The sequence below is a fragment of the Miniopterus natalensis genome, chromosome 12 (genome assembly GCF_054644295.1).
Source record: "Miniopterus natalensis isolate mMinNat1 chromosome 12, mMinNat1.hap1, whole genome shotgun sequence".
Lineage (NCBI taxonomy): Eukaryota > Metazoa > Chordata > Mammalia > Chiroptera > Miniopteridae > Miniopterus > Miniopterus natalensis.
The window spans coordinates 69,444,712-69,460,013 of NC_142092.1; the positions used below are offsets into that span (position 1 = coordinate 69,444,712).

General features: G+C 60.4%; 1 protein-coding gene across 3 annotated transcripts; it reads left to right on the plus strand.

Moving 5' to 3' along the window:
• The first annotated feature begins 7,955 nt into the window (after positions 1 to 7,955).
• Positions 7,956 to 15,259, plus strand: DIPK1B (divergent protein kinase domain 1B). Of its 3 annotated transcripts, XM_087822956.1 has the most exons (5): positions 7,956 to 8,046; positions 11,293 to 11,427; positions 13,028 to 13,135; positions 13,269 to 13,445; positions 14,024 to 15,259. In XM_087822956.1, the coding sequence occupies exons 1-5, from the start codon at positions 7,984 to 7,986 to the stop codon at positions 14,834 to 14,836; spliced, it is 1,296 nt and encodes a 431-aa protein (XP_087679082.1). In that variant the 5' UTR covers positions 7,956 to 7,983; the 3' UTR covers positions 14,837 to 15,259. The 3 variants fall into 3 exon arrangements, with proteins under 3 accessions (XP_087679082.1, XP_087679084.1, XP_087679083.1); XM_087822958.1 differs by lacking the exon at positions 13,269 to 13,445; XM_087822957.1 differs by lacking the exon at positions 11,293 to 11,427.
• Positions 15,260 to 15,302: the final 43 nt, after the last annotated feature.

Below are 15,302 nucleotides of genomic sequence, written 5' to 3' on the forward strand. Positions count from 1 at the left end.
TTGGGTGAAAGGAGTACCTGTCCCCAGTCCCCAAAGCCATTCCTCATTTTGCCTCTCATAAGTGCATCCCAGCACGTGGGCTCTGCTTCCTTCAGATCTGCCCAAGGGAAAGCAAGACAAAGACAAAAGCCAGGGAGGGGACAGGGTCTCAGAGGGTCCCACAAGATCACAGAGGGTGTGGACAGAAGAGCAGCTGATTACATAGCTGGTCGGGGCAGGGGAGGAGCCCCCTGCTCCCTCTTGGGGCCTCACTAGGAGGCTTACCTCCTGGGGAGAAGATTGGAGGGAGCCAGGCCTGGAGGTTGAATGGGAGGCAGGGAGGCAGCTTGGAGAGCCGGGCCCTGTGAAGAGGGGCTGGCGTGAGCCGAGCTGGGCTGCCCTGGGTGCTCAGACAGAGCTCCGCCGGGCCTGTGTGTTTTCCACCTCTTGGTGGGAGTGCCACAAGGAGCAGATGCCAATCTGCCACCTGTAAATAAAGCAGCCTGTGAATCTTTCATGGGCTTGTGCTTAAAAATAGATGAGGTGAGGCCTTCAGGCCCAATTCCTGGGGCTCTGCAGAGGGCTGGGGCCACAAACTCCCCAGGGAGGCAGGGAGAAGAGTGAGGGCCAGGGATCCACGGGGTGCTGGCCAGGGCACATGCTTCTGGGCACATGTGGCCTGAGCTCAGGGGCCAATGGGAAACCACCATCTGGGTGTGCCATCCAGACTGCTGGGTCACAGGCTGGGAAGAGGGGTTGAAAGGCAGAAAGCACAGGGCAGAGGCCAGGTGAGGCCCCACCAGCCAACCTGCCTCTGACGTTGGCTGCTACCCCAGTCTCAGATGGGTCCTCAGAGATGGTCTCGCCCAGCCCCCACTCCCAGACAGGAAAAGAGGGGCCCAGAAAGTTGAGAAGACACCCTGAGGTCCCTGACCAGCAAGATGGAGTGGGAGACAGGATTAGGTGAGGGCCTTAGACCCAGGTGGCCCTGCCCAGCCCCCCAGGTGATCTCAGACCAGCCCTTCCTTTCTGGGCCTCAGTTTCCTTATCTGTGCCGAGGAACAACGATGGGCTCTTGGGGGCCTAGTGAGGTTAAATGGGACAGGCTGTGTGTGAGATGCCAGCCGTCAGCAGCGCTTCACCAGGCTGGCTGCCCTCCGGCCACCTAACCCATGGTCCAGTTGGCTTCCAGACTCAGTCAGCTGCCCTAGTGCTCCCAGGCCAGCCCTTGGGACTGATGGGGCCGTCTGCCTTGCCCCACTATTCCTGGTTTTGGCTGCTGGCTAAGGGGCAGTCTCTCTGGGCCAAGGGGCCTCAGAGGTGCCCTGGCCCCTGCTATCAGGCCTCTCACCACTGGGGAGAGTGGAGGCAACAAGCCCTAGGGAAGGGGCCCAGACTGGGGGGTATCCTCTCCATTCTGAAGGCCAGCAACCTGTCTCTGACACTGGGGGGAGGGGTGGGGACAGTGTGGGGAGGGAGGGAGGGAGGGATGACGGCTCTGCTGCTGATCAGGCCTCCTTCACCCTCCCCCTGAATTTGCTGCATTCTGCAGCCCTGGAGAGCTCCGAGTAGCCTGCTACCCCCACCAGCACTGTGGCCAGGCAGGACGTCCTTTCCGTGAGCACTGCCCATGATGTCACGTCCCAGCGAACCCAGTCTGGAGACTCAGAATCACCAATTTAGGGAGCAATTTTTCCCTCTCTTGATAAGATGAGGCAGAAGGTGGGAGGTGGGGAGCTCAGCTCTGCAGGGACCTAGGCTGAATTCTGCCTGACACCTATGGCCAGCGAGCCCTCCCCTCTGTGGGCTGCTGGCGGCTCTCTGGTCAAATGGAAGGAAGGGACTCAGGGAGGCCAGGCCCTCACCATGGGAATGTGGGCCTTGGCTTTACGGGTCCTCTTCTGCAGCAGTGTGTTCTCAGTCCCAGGGCCGGGTGACCCACACAGGGCTTCCAGGGATCTTCCTTCCTCCTGCAAGCCAGGTGGCAACGTAAGAAGCGTCCAAACCTGGAGAGAATTTAATAAGGGTTTACTTGAACCAACCCGACACGTGCCAAGGAACAAGGCTTCAGATGCTCCTGAGAATAACAGTTGGGCGGCTTCTCCTACGCATTTGATATTAGGGGAGCCTAAGGGAGGTGGCGTGGAGACGGGATCGGATTACAGGGTAGTTAGCAAGATTCTGTGCTCTGCTGAGGCTTAATACCCCCATCAGGTGCACAAGAACAATGGACAGGGTCACTTCACAAAGAAGTCACAGGCCTGGGTCCTGGCTCCCCACCACGATCTGTTCATTAGGAATGTATGGTCACATCACTCTGTGGTCACTCTCCACAGAACATCCCTTTTTTGTCACAAACTAAATAATGCCAAGGAAACTCCGCGGGAGCTCAGGGGCAGTGGAGGGAGCAGGAACCTGGCAGGAGAAGGCGAGGGAAGCCTCTGGGTGAAGACGGAAGCGAGACACTGCCCAGGACCACTGGGCACGGCTGTCTAGGTTGTGCGCTGGCCAAGTCTAGGGCGTGCCAACAGCAGTAACTACAGCTGGAGCTGTTCCTTCCAGAGTGAGCAGACCTGGTGCTCTGGCCTTTGACCTTCGCCACACCCTTCATCACCCAGAGACCTGGACAAATGAGTTCAAAGTCATGGTGAATGGGTGAGAGGTCAGAGGTCCTGCCTGCTGTCAGCCAGTACCAGTGTCAACACTCACCTGAGTCAGAGCTTCGGGCGGGTGTGGTCTTCCCGTGACCATCCAGACTAATTAGTCATTGAATTAATGAGCTTGGAACTTGCTTGAGCTTCCGCCCTGCCCAGACTCCCGCTTGCCCACGCTGTCCCCAAGTAGGGGCTCCCAATCTAGCAAACACAAATACAGGACACGGGGAAGATGTCAGATAAACAAGGAACATTTTTTTAGCATAAGTATATCCCATGTAATATTTGGGACATACTTGTACTGAAATGTATTATTTGTTATGTACTCTATTGAAGGTTAATACCCCTTTGTTTTTGGTCTGGCACCCCCCTTCCCAGAGTAGGGCCAGAGCCCCCTGCTTACCTCTGGATTCTCTGCATTTTCCTGCCACCTGCAGAGCTGGCTTGGCCCCTGTGAACTGCTGGGCAGCACTGCCCTCTAGTGGACAGTGTGTGTGGGGGGGAAGTAACCCAGGCTGCCACAGAAGATTGGAGGGAGGGGCTCCAGGTTCGGGAACCCCTCCTCTGCCCCTGGCAGGAAAAGGAGAAGCAACCACCTGATAATTACCAGAGCACCCCACCTGCCCAGGGCCAGCTGCCCGTCGGTGAGCACAATGGTCCCCCCTGGACTGCAAGCTGAGACCCTGCTCTTGGTGCCCACCCCAGTGGCCCGCCTGGAGAGGCCCAAGGTGCAGGCACCTGAGGCTCTGCCTGGACCAGGATGCAAAGGTGATTCCAATGTGCGAAGTGGTATGGTATTTGGGAGCAGGGGACTTCAAGAGGTGCTTTTCTCCTTCTAGCCCTCTTCTCATTTGAGCTTCAAGTCCCTTCCTCTGAACTCCCCAGCCCAGGGCAGTCAGTGCCCCTTTGAGTAGCAGAGAGCACGGGGGAGAATAGGTCTCCAGGGCGGGGCCCCCAGGCTGCCATGCTGGGGGTCCCTGGAGGCTGTTTTCACACCATGGTGAGAGCTGAAGCCCAGCCTGGCCCTGGGAAAGGTGTTCTGACCAGCAAGACAAAGCATAGGAGACTGGCAGGGGCCCAGTGTCTGGCCCAGTGAGACTGCAGTGGTGCAGGAACCTGTCCCACAGGCCACAGGCATGACCAGCCCGCACGCTGCTGCACGCCTCTGGGGAGAACCTGCCTGCAGAGAGCAGAGCCTGGCTGTAGCCTTATGGGAGAGGGCTTGTGGCTTCCAATCTGTTTGTGGTCGGCCAACTCCTTTAGGTAGAATCTCCCTCTCTGGGCCTACCTAGCTCCTCCATGGACACCTTCGCTTCTGAGCAGACCTTGGAGGGACATTCACAGCGAGGCTGAGATGCCCACATCAGGAGATCACCTGTCACTCTGTGGCTTGGACACGGGAGCGTGCTGGCGTCCCTCAGCAGGGCTGGGTGACATCTCTTGACACTCCCCACACATTTACAACCCACGTGCACCTGCCTGTGTACACGGCATCCCTCTTCTAGACTAGGACCGTGACATCTGTTCTTCCCCACCTGGCTTTGTTGCCACCCCGACGTGCCCTGAGTGTCTCCCGGAGTGAGGTTACCCAGTAGGCCACCGTGTTGGGGCTTAACTAGCCCTCCCTCCCCGCTGCCTTCACACAGGCTGCTCCCTCTGCCCGTGGGCTGTCTCGCCTGGAAGAACCCCACTGTCTTTGAGGCCCAGTATAATGTCTCTCCCTGGGTGAGACCTGCCCCGGCTGCCCGGTCACCAGGACTGCATCGGTCACCCTTTATCACTGCATAGCAGTGAAACCACGTGGGCCTGTCTCCTGCGCGGTGACATTGGTTTTCAGGACACAGGTTTCGTTTACTCCCCTTTCCATCCCCAGCTCCAGAGTCAATGTGAAGCTCTCAGTAAATACTGAATGAATGAATGAATGAATGAATGAACACCCAGCTTCTGATCCTTCCCGTGGGCTGAAGTGTCCTGGAGATGGAGGGTCTATCGAGTTCACTGAACATGGGCGGGTCCTTGCAAGTCCCATACCAGCAGTCCTCCGTGCCAGGAGGTGAGGGTCCCTGGGGGCCCCTGAGGGCCTGGCCACTTCACATGCTCAGGGATAGTTAGGTCTACACAGGGAGACTTCAGGGGATGACACCGCAGCAGGACGCAATGAGAAGGACATGCCCCACAAGGCCGTGCCACCGGTGGAGAGGGAAGCAGGTGGGAGGCTAACTCCCCCAGGACTGCCACCCCAGAATTCTAGTGGCCAGTGCTACTGCAGGGGCCTGCCCCCATCAGTGTCCCCCAAGCCTCCAGCCTGAGATGGCTGAGTCTCTTCCTCAGTTACCTCCAGGGCTGGGCTCTGTGGACAGTGTTACCATGGTAGCAGCCCGTAGAAAGCCTTTGACTGAGAAATGTCACCTGCAGGAACCTGTCCTAAGTTAATGATTAAGGAATGGGATAGAGAAGTAGCCAGAAGGTCACTCACCCGGCCTTGTTTAGGGAACAGAAAATTTGCAACATCCTAAATGCCCCTGAGAGGTGACTGGTTACATAAACTGGGGTCCATTCAGGCAATAGAATGCTGAGCGACCCTTACCCTAGGGCTCCAGGCCTCGGAAAGGGGAAGCATATTCTCCAAGGCCTGGAGGTCTGCCCAACACCCACAGCAATGCCACTGCCCTGCCGGGACGCCCCCCCCAAGAAGCCCAAGGTGTTGGGGGAAAACAAGTCTTTCTGATGCCAAAGGGAAGCTTGTTTTTATTGTGATGGTTAGACAATTTCTTTTACATGTCATCAAAGTAAAAGCACAGCATTTAAAACTTCACTTGGAGCTTGTGGGTCTCTAGGAATCTGGCTGAGGACTCCAGTTCTATTGAGAAAACAATCAGAGAAAAGTGACCCCATTTACATAAATTGCCACTTGGTTGAGGATACTGAGTGCCCGAAGGTGGGTCATGTGATTCAAAGCATGGGTGTTATGGGTCTCAGTAAGAAAATCTTGTGACCTGGGGTTAGGCAAAGACTTCTTAGCTGTGACACACACGAAATGCACAAACTGGAAGATAAAAAAAATGAATAAATTGGACCTCAACAAATTAAGAACTTGTGCTCTATGAAAGACTCTGTTAAGAAAACTGAAAAGAGCCCTGGCCGGTGTGGCTCAGTTGGTTTGGCATCCTCCCAGTGCACCAAAAGGTTGCCAGCTTGATTCCCTGTCAGGGCCCATGCCTGGGTTGCCAGCTTGATCCCCAGTTGGGGGCGTGCAGAGGGCAACGATATAAAAAGTACATTTGACTGTATTCCTTTCGCTCTCACGTATATGCTTCTCTCTCCCTCCCTCTCTAAAAATCAATAAAAAATCTTTAAGAAAGAAAGAGAGAGAGAGGAAAGAAAGAGGAAGGAAGGAAGGAAGGAAGGGAGGGAGGGAGGGAGGGAGGGAGGGAGGGAGGGAGAGAGAGAGAGAGAGAGAGAGAGAGAGAGAGAGAGAGAGAAAGAAAGAGAGAGAGAGAGAGAGAGAGAAAGAAAGAAAGAAAGAAAGAAAGAAAGAAAGAAAGAAAGAAAGAAAGAAAGAAAGAAAGAAAGAAAGAAAAGCTGAAAAGACAATCCACAGACTGAGAGAAAAATCTTTGCAAATCACCTGTTTGACCATGTAACCCAGTAACAAGGGGACAATACAAAAAATTGGGCAGAAAAATTGAATAGACACTTTGCCAGAGAAGGTGTATGGGTTGCAAGTAAGCACATGAGAAATTATTCAGCACCACGGGTCGTTTGGAAACTGCACACGACAGCCACAAGGAGACTGCGCTCGCTCTGGCCCGGCTAGACCTCAGGACTGAGCGCCCCGCGCTGCCAGGATGAGGCCGCTGGACTCCCGCAACCTGTAGCGGGGACAAAATCGAGGCAGCTCTGCACAAACGCCCGAGTGACAAAGTTTACTCAGCCCTGTTCCGAATCTGGAATCAACTCAAAGGCCCTCCAGCCTGGTGAAGGGCTGAGGGAGCCTGAGCATCTCGCGGCAAGGAAGAGGGGCTGACCGTCCAGCGCCGGAGGCCGGACGCCAAGGCCAGCACGTGGAGACCAGCCAGAGCCCGCCCGGGCCGCGCCGCCCAGGCTGAGAGAGGGGAGTGGGGCGGGGCCGGGGGACGGACCCCCATCCTGAACCCGACGCTAAACTTGTAAACAGCGCAGAGCTGCACGGTATAAAAGGTACATACGACTGTATTCCTTTAAAAAAATGGAAGAAACGGGTAAACGCTGCCGCGGCGTCCACCGCCCCCCTCCAGGCCCACGGTTGGCGCCGACCCCCACTCGGGACCTCTCCCCGGCAGGCCCCGTCCCTGGGCTTCCTGCCCTGCCTGACCCCAACCCAGGGGCTCTGCGGGCTGCGAGGCTCGTTCCCGCCCCCTCTGCCGGGGCGCCGCGACAGCCCCGCGTGCGGCAGCCCCGCCGCTCCAGGGCGCGGGGTGAGGCGCGGGTGGGTAGGCCCCGGGTGCCCTCCCCCTTCTCACCAGGGCTGGGGCGCGCCGAGAGGGGGGCGCGGAAGGGTGTGGCGGGGCCGCAGGCGCCTCCACCCCGGCCCCAGCACCCTGGCTCCCCTCCGCTGCGCCCCTCCCTCCTCTTGGGTCTTCATTCCCACCCCTGCGCGCCCTCGCCCCTCCTTCCCCGCTCTCTCTCCGCGCGCGCCCCCGCAGCGCCCCCTCCCAGCCCCCTCCCCCTCTTCCTCTCCCCCGCGCGCCCCCGCAGCGCCCCCTCCCAGCCCCCTTCCCCCTCTTCTTCTCCCCCGCGCGCCCCCGCAGCGCCCCCTCCCAGCCCCCTTCCCCCTCTTCTTCTCCCCCGCGCGCCCCCGCAGCGCCCCCTCCCAGCCCCCTTTCCCCTCTTCCTCTCCCCCGCGCGCCCCCGCAGCGCCCCCTCCCCAGCCCCCTTCCCCCTCTTCCTCTTCCCCGCGCGCCCCCGCAGCGCCCCCTCCCAGCCCCCTTCCCCCTCTTCCTCTCCCCCGCGCGCCCCCGCAGCGCCCCCTCCCCAGCCCTCCTCCCTCTTCCTCTCCCCCGTGCGCCCCCGCAGCGCCCCCTCCCAGCCCCCTTTCCCCTCTTCCTCTCCCCCGCGCGCCCCCGCAGCGCCCCCTCCCCAGCCCTCCTCCCTCTTCCTCTCCCCCGCGCGCCCCCGCAGCGCCCCCTCCCAGCCCCCTCCCCCCTCTCCCTCTCCCCCGCGCGCCCCCGCCGCTCCCCTCCCGCGGGCGGCCGGCGGAGGAGCGCGCCCTCGCGGGGACGCGGCGGGCGAGCGCGCGCGACGAGCGGCGGGAGCGCGGCCGTTGCGGGCCGGCCCGCGGGGCTGAGGCCGAGCGGGCCCGGCGCCCACCATGCGGCGGCTGCGGCGCCTGGCGCACCTGGTGCTCTTCTGCCCCTTCTCCAAGGGCTTGCAGGTAGGCGCGCCGCGGCCGGCCCTGGCCTGTGCCCACCCCGCCCGCCCGCCCGCCGCGCTCGGGCGGAGGCCGTGCGCGCGGCGTGTAGCCCTGGGAGGCGGGTGGGGGGCAGGGGCAGAATTCAGGACGCGTGACGAGTGGCCTCGGGGAGCCTGGGGGGCCGGGATGGGGCCGGGGTGGGCGGGGTTGCTGCGGCGAGCGGCGGGGCCCCCGGCGCCCGTGCTGCGTGGTGGCAGCCCCAGCTCCCAGGGCTGAAGAAGGCCCCACCCCCCCTTGGGCTGGATGGACCCTGCTACCGGAGGCCCAGAAACCACACCAAAAACCTTCCTTTTTTTTCTACTTAAATATAAGGATTTTCTGTTGTGGAAAACTTGGGGCACAAAAATGCCCCAAGACGGACATACATAACCTCCCGCTGGGTTATCCCCCCCGCTGGGTTATCCCCCAGCCAGTCGAGTTTAGGGTGTGCCCTGACCCCACGTTGACCTTGCACAAGTCATGTGCTCGCCTGGGTCCTCTGTCTGCAGGGGAGGCCCAGGCTGCCTTGGGTGCCAGCTGCTGGGGGGAACCCTGTCATCTCTGCATTGGGTGGTCCGAGCCAGGCCTGTATCAGTCTCAAATCGTCCAGGCCCCTCCTGTGGCTGTGATGCCCTACAGCACAGCCTTTCTGGGGCCAGGGCAGGCGTTCCTGCCAGGTTGGCGTCCTTGGCCCAGGGCCCCGCTGTCCTCAGCTGCTCCTTTCTGGGAAGAGTTGGGGAGAAGTGTGGGAGCCTGGAAACACGCAGGTTACATGCCTGTGCCAGACGCCCTCCCTGCCCGCCCAGGTGGAGTGTGCTCTGGCCCCCAGCTCTGGTGGAAGGCCTCGACCACTGCGGGGGCAGCCCAGGAATGTCAGAGGGCTGGAGAGGGGTTCCTGTGAGTTCCCCTGATCTGAGCCCTGCCCTGTCCTCTATTAGTGTCGAGGACACACTCTGAGCCTCAGTTTCCCTGCCTATCAAACACCCTCCTGGGTTGGTGGTGCATGTAGGGAGCTAGCTCATGGGCCACAGATCATTGTGCTGTTACTGTCCCCCGAGCACCCCTCCCTACCCTCCCGTGGCTCCTCCCCAGGAGTAAGGCCTGCCCTGACCCAGGACTCACTCACCAGTGCAGGGCAACGGGATGGGGTCAGTGGCTGCCCCTGGAGGAAGTGCCAGTGGCAGATGAGGGCCTAGGATTCAGTCAGAGTTAGCCAGGTGGGGTCAGTGTATGGAAGGGCCACCACTGGAAGGCCAGGAAGGCTTGGTGCCTTGAGCGGGTGGGGTGGGGTGGGGTAGGGGGGTGGGCTGTGTCTGGGGCCTCCTGCAGGCAAGCTCCTGCTCCTGCGATTGCTCTGTAAAGCCTGGTCTCCCCCACCCCCTGGTCCACTGGCTACAGCCTGCCCTCCTGTCGTCCCCCTAGGGCCCCAGTGCTGAAAGCCCACCCAGGCCCTGCCCACTATCACCTCAGGGGACCTTGTTCACCAGCAGTGGGAAGTCCTTGACCCTATCCTGCTCCAACACCCCCCAACTGCCTTGCCCCCCCACCCACTGTTTCTCTGCTTTCCTGTTTTTCCTTTTGAACAAATCTGACGGAAACAGACGCAGTGGCAGGAACAAGTGGGTCTGAGGCCCAACCCCCTCATTCTGCTCCAGGGCCACTCCAGTCCCCACTGCTCCTCAGTGGCCACTGAGGCGCCTAGCCTGTCCCCAGAGTTCTCCGGGTCCTCCTGCTACAGCCCTTCCCGGGGTGGCCAGCCATGTGCGTGGGTGCCAGGAAGTAGGAGGTGAGGACCCTGCCTCTCCTTGAAGAATTATAAAAATGAATGCAGCTGGGGGTCTTGTGGCCTCTGTCTCAGGGGAGCCCCCAGCCCCCGGCTAACTTGGACCTAGGACTAACCACCAGAAACCCAGGACTGGAGTTGCAGCCCAGTCCACCAATGGGGGGAGCGTGGCCATCGCTGGCAGTGGTGCCTCCTCTGAGGACAGGCTGGCCTGAAGCCCTGAGCCCCTGCTCTCCTGGCTCCTGGGGCTCAGCCACTGCTCCTGGACAGCAGCCTGAGAGGCTGTGATTTGCCAGGACAGGGAGTGGGGAAGAGTGGTGGTGGTGTCCTTGAATCGGGGCTAAGGGTTGCATGCGAGACAGTGTCCCCAGCCCACCAGCTGTGGGCTCTGGGGCGCTCGTGCCCTGTGATTCCACTTGTCATCTGGGGAAGCTGCCAGAGGGGCTGAGCCCTACATGGAAGCAGTTTCTGGCCACCTGAACATCAGAAGCTGTGTCTTATTTATTCTTTACTGTGGTACATTATACAATACAAAATTGACTGTCTTTACCATGTCTAAGGGCACAGCTTAGTGGCATTAGGTACATTCACCCTGTTGTGCAGCGGCCACCACCATGCTCTCCAGGACTTTCCCTCTTCCCCAAACTCACCCTCTGCCCATTGAGCACTCGCTCCCACCCCTCCCCTGGCCCCTGAACCCACCATCTATTTCCTGTCTCTGTGGATCTGAGTCCTCCGGGGACCTTGAATGAGTGGGATCCTACAGTATTTGTCCTTCTGCGACTGGCTTCTTTCACTGAGCATTATGACTTCAGGGCTTATCCACATTGTAGCAAGAATCAGGATTTCCTTCCTTTTAAAGGCGGAATGATAGATCCTGTCTTCTGTCAGTGGCACTTGGGTTGTGTCCCTACTTTGGCTGTTGGGAATACGCTGCTGTGAACATGGGCGTTAAGGCCGGGTCGCCAGGCTCGCCGGCCCTCTGTGCGGCCGCGGCCCTGTCCTCTGCCCCAGCAGCCCCGAGGCCCATCCTCCCCCTGGCCTGGGTCCAGCCGAACTCTCCACCCATCGGAGGACAGAGTGACTGCCTGGTGATTCTCCAGCCTGCCCTTGTGTGGCAGTTACATGTCATTTTGAAATGAGGGCAAGACAGGAGGGAAATTTGTAAAAACCCTTTATTCGGCAAAATAAGGAGTTGACTACCCTGTATCCCCCCATTTTGAAATTGATTTTTACTTGCCCCCTGTATTTAAAAGTCTGGGCACCTGCCCCCACTTCGGAGAGTGAACCTAGGGGGAGGAAGACAGGAGGAGACCCCAGACCATCCCTGGGCCTCAGGCAGTTCTGGACGCTGGGACAGGGCCAGCTGATGGGAAGGCGGGGTCTGTGAGAGGGGGTAACGCACCCCGAATGTGGCGCTTCCTCATGTGCCCCTCACCCAGCAGGGCCGGCTGCCGGGCCTCAGGGTCAAGTACGTCTTTCTGGTCTGGCTGGGCATCTTTGCTGGCAGCTGGCTGGCGTACGTGAACTACTCGTCCTACGCAGAGCTCTGCCGCGGGCACGTCTGCCAGGTGGTCATCGTAAGTGTCCCCTTGGGCTGGGTGTCTGGGTTGACATGGGGCAGCAGGCCGAGTGCTCTGTCCCTCCCCTTGCTGGCCCACAGACAGGGACAGGCCTTCCTCAGAGGCCCTGCAGGGGGCTTTTAAGATGGATCCTCTGGCTGGCGGTGGAGGAGACTGGGGGTGGCGGAAGGCAGGACCATGGGGAGGCCATTGCAGGCACCCAGGAGAGCACCGGCCATTCGCTGGGGACGGACAGATGGGCAGACTCCAGAAGTTTGGGAGGGAGACTGGAACAGGCAGATGCTGGTGACCTTGAAGACCCCTTCTGGGGACAAGGGTCCATCAAAGGAGGCGGCAGGATGTGGTCCTCAGAGCTTCCTGCCTAGTCAGCAGTCATGGTTTATAGACTCGGGGAGACCCCAGGACTTGAACTTGCCTGCAGTTGCCCCATATCAGCCGGGGCGGCTCAGAGTTTCTGCTGGTTGGAAGGTGAGGGGCACCTGTTTGGGTTCTGTGTGGTGACTGAAGCCAGCCTGCTCTGGCCAAGGTTCTTCGGGGGCCTAGTTTGGGAAAGTTTAGAGATGGTGGTAGGGAGGGGCATGGGGGTCTGGAGCACGGAGAGCCCATGTGACAGGACTTGCAAAGGGCTGGCCCCCGTGGTGCCTGGTTCTCAGATTGTTGGCTGAGTACCTCCCAGGGGCCCGGCTAGCACAGGCCCCAAGGACACAGCCCTCACACTCAAGGCAGGAAAGGTCTTCAGGCCTGCTGTCTCTTCTTGGACTCCATTGTTCATTCCAGAAATGCTCGCTGGTGGCCTGCAGTGGCCAGGTCTGAGCTGGGCACAGACCCATGGCCAGGACCAGGGAGGCACTGCTGGTGGACAGCTCTGGGTGGGGGCATGGGTGTGGGCGTGGGTACAGCTGGAGAGGTCTAGAAGGCGCCGGGCAGCCAGGTGCCACATAGCAGTCGGCCCAGGGGCCATGGGGAGCAGATGCACCGTGGGACTGAGGGCAGTTGGTGGATGGGTCTCCCAGTGAGACTTGGGAGGAGGCCAGAGCTGGGGGTCTGGCCATTAGAGAGCAGTGAGCAAATGGTCAGTGTGACACACTTCCTTTGTGCCAGCAGCAGCCCCTCTCCCATCACCAAGAGAGCTGAGGGAGCCGCGGGGGAGCAGAGGAGGAATGTGCTCCACTCACCAGGAGGAAACTAGCCTCCGTGTTCCTGGGTGCCTTGGCCCGGCCAGCAGGCAGGGAGGTCCTCCACCCCAAAGGATCTGGTGTGCCTCCAAACTCTGGGGTGGCCCACCAGGGAACGTGGATGGCAGACTGCTCTGCAGAGGCGCCCACTAGGGCCAGGCTGGGCATCCACAGAAGCTGAGGCAGGTGGTGTGCCCAGTGGCTGGAGGCTGCCTGACTGCTGCAGCAGCTGTAGCAGTCTGGGCCCCTCTGAGAAGTGCTGTGGCCTAAGAGCCAGGGAGCCACTGGCAGATGTGATGAAGGCCTCAGCCTGCCACCCAGGGCTGCAACATGTAAAGGGTGGGGGAGGGCCTGGATCAGCCGGGGAGGAGCCCCTGAGCCCGTTTCCCAGGCCACTCCCTAGCATGTTCCTCCTCTCCTAGTGTGACCAGTACCGCAAGGGCATCATCTCGGGCTCCCTCTGCCAGGACCTGTGCCAGCTGCAAAAGGTGGAGTGGAGGACCTGCCACTCCTCTGTCCCTGGTCAGCAGGTGAGCCTGGTGGGGTGGGGCCCAGGGCCATGCCTGGAGACCCTCCCTCTATGTGTCTGGGGACTTGGGGCTTAGAGGCTGAGGCGCAGCGGGAGAGGGACTTCTACACGGAGGATCCCTGTGGCCCATCCAGGTGTACAGCGGGCTCTGGCAGGGCAAGGAGGTGACCATCAAGTGTGGCATCGAAGAGAGCCTGAACTCCAAGGCCAGGTCAGATGCGGCCCCCCGGCGGGAGCTGGTGCTATTTGATAAGCCCACTCGGGGCACCTCAATTAAAGAGTTCCGGGAGATGACTCTCAGCTTTCTCAAGGTCAGTTGGCTCTCTTTCGGGCTGTGTGCAGTTCATGCCTGAGGATGTGTGCACAGAGCAGGAACCAGGCCAGGTGGGGGCCATATAGGCTGGCCAGGCTTCTGGCTAGCCCTCCAGCTCCAAGCAGATCCTTGCTCAGGATGGCCCACTAGGCAGAGAGCACCCTGCTCCCCGGGGCATCAGTAGGGGAGAGCAGGGAGCTGCAGGTGCAGAGGAGGTGGGGTGTGGCAGGAGCGGGTGAGAGCAGAAGAGAAGTGACTGGCCCCACCCAGCAAGCTCTCACCTCCTTGCTGAGGTGCCCACCCCTAGGCCCTCTGAGCATGGTGGAGACATGGGGACACAGTCCCTCGGAGCAGTTCTAGGAGAGAGGCAGGTGGGTGAGTGGTCAGGGTGGGCTTCCAGCAGGTGGCAGTTTGAGGCTGAGCTCCCCTAAGGTTTCAGATGTGCCGTGTCCCGCATGCAGCCCACCCAACTAGCACCCATGTGTCTGGCAGGACCATGCTAAAGCTGGCATCCTGCCACCTTAGCAAGATGCTAGCTCTGAAATCACTGTCCTCTCTTTTGGTCCCAAACGTCAGGCGAACCTGGGAGACCTGCCCTCCCTGCCCGCACTGGTTGGACAGGTCCTGCTCATGGCTGACTTCAACAAGGACAGCAGGGTGTCCCTGGCCGAGGCCAAGTCCGTGTGGGCCCTGCTGCAGCGGAACGAGTTCCTGCTGTTGCTGTCCCTGCAGGACAAGGAGCACGCCTCCCGGCTGCTGGGCTTCTGCGGGGACCTGTACATCACTGAGGGTGTTCTGCATAGCTCCTGGCATGAGGCGGCGCTCCCACCCCTCCTGCGCCCACTGCTGCCCCCCGCCCTGCACCGTGCCCTGCAGCAGTGGCTGGGGCCTGCATGGCCCTGGCGGGCCAAGATCGCCATTGGCCTGCTGGAGTTTGTGGAGGAACTATTCCATGGCTCCTACGGGACCTTCTACATGTGTGAGACCACGCTGGCCAACGTGGGCTACACGGCCAAGCACGACTTCAGGATGGCTGACCTGCAGCAGGTGGCGCCAGAGGCCACCGTGCGCCGCTTCCTGCAGGGCCGCCACTGTGAGCACAGCTCAGACTGCACGTATGGGCGCGACTGTAGGGCGCCCTGCGACAAGCTCATGCGGCAGTGTAAGGGTGACCTCATCCAGCCCAACCTGGCCAAGGTGTGCGAGCTGCTGCGGGACTACCTGCTGCCCGGCGCCCCCCATGATCTGCGCGAGGAGCTGGGCAAGCAGCTTCGCACCTGCACCACACTGAGCGGGCTGGCCAGCCAGGTGGAGGCCCACCACTCACTGGTGCTGAGCCACCTCAAGACCCTGCTGTGGAAGAAGATCTCCAACACCAAGTACTCCTGACAGTGGCTGGCCCAGAGCGGGGCCTCTAGCAGGGACTGTCGTCTAGGGGGTCTGGGCCCTGGCCCGCCCACTAGGGGCCCTGTAGCCACCCTTGCCCTTGGGGCCTCCTTCCTCACACTGTCACTGGACAAAGGACAGGGCTGGGCCCAGGCTGCTCCTTTCCAGCTCAGTAGTTCCTGTGATAATAGGTTCCTTCACTTTGCCCCTCCCTTCCCTTCAGGATCCAACAGCCCAGATGGACTGACCATTTAGCTGGAATAAGAGGCTGGAAGGGGGAGGGTAGGAAGGAGGACCTGGAGCCTGACCAAGGGGACCCACCCAGGCCAAGTTGGGTTTTGTTACTTTCAACAACATCTAATGTAAATAAATAGCTTTTCTGTGAGTACTCTGGAGTTCCCCTCACCCGGCCCTGGACCCTTGACCCCTGCCCCCTGCCATCCAGAACACCCTTAACAGCTTGGGCATG

Excerpts from the sequence above, each read along its gene's own strand:
- DIPK1B (XM_087822956.1), top strand. The coding sequence starts at position 7,984 with ATGCGGCGGCTGCGGCGCCTGGCGCACCTGGTGCTCTTCTGCCCCTTC. Across the intron at positions 8,047-11,292 it reads CCTTCTCCAAGGGCTTGCAG|GGCCGGCTGCCGGGCCTCAG; the intron begins GTAGGCGCGCCG and ends CTCACCCAGCAG. Across the intron at positions 13,136-13,268 it reads CCTCTGTCCCTGGTCAGCAG|GTGTACAGCGGGCTCTGGCA; the intron begins GTGAGCCTGGTG and ends TGGCCCATCCAG.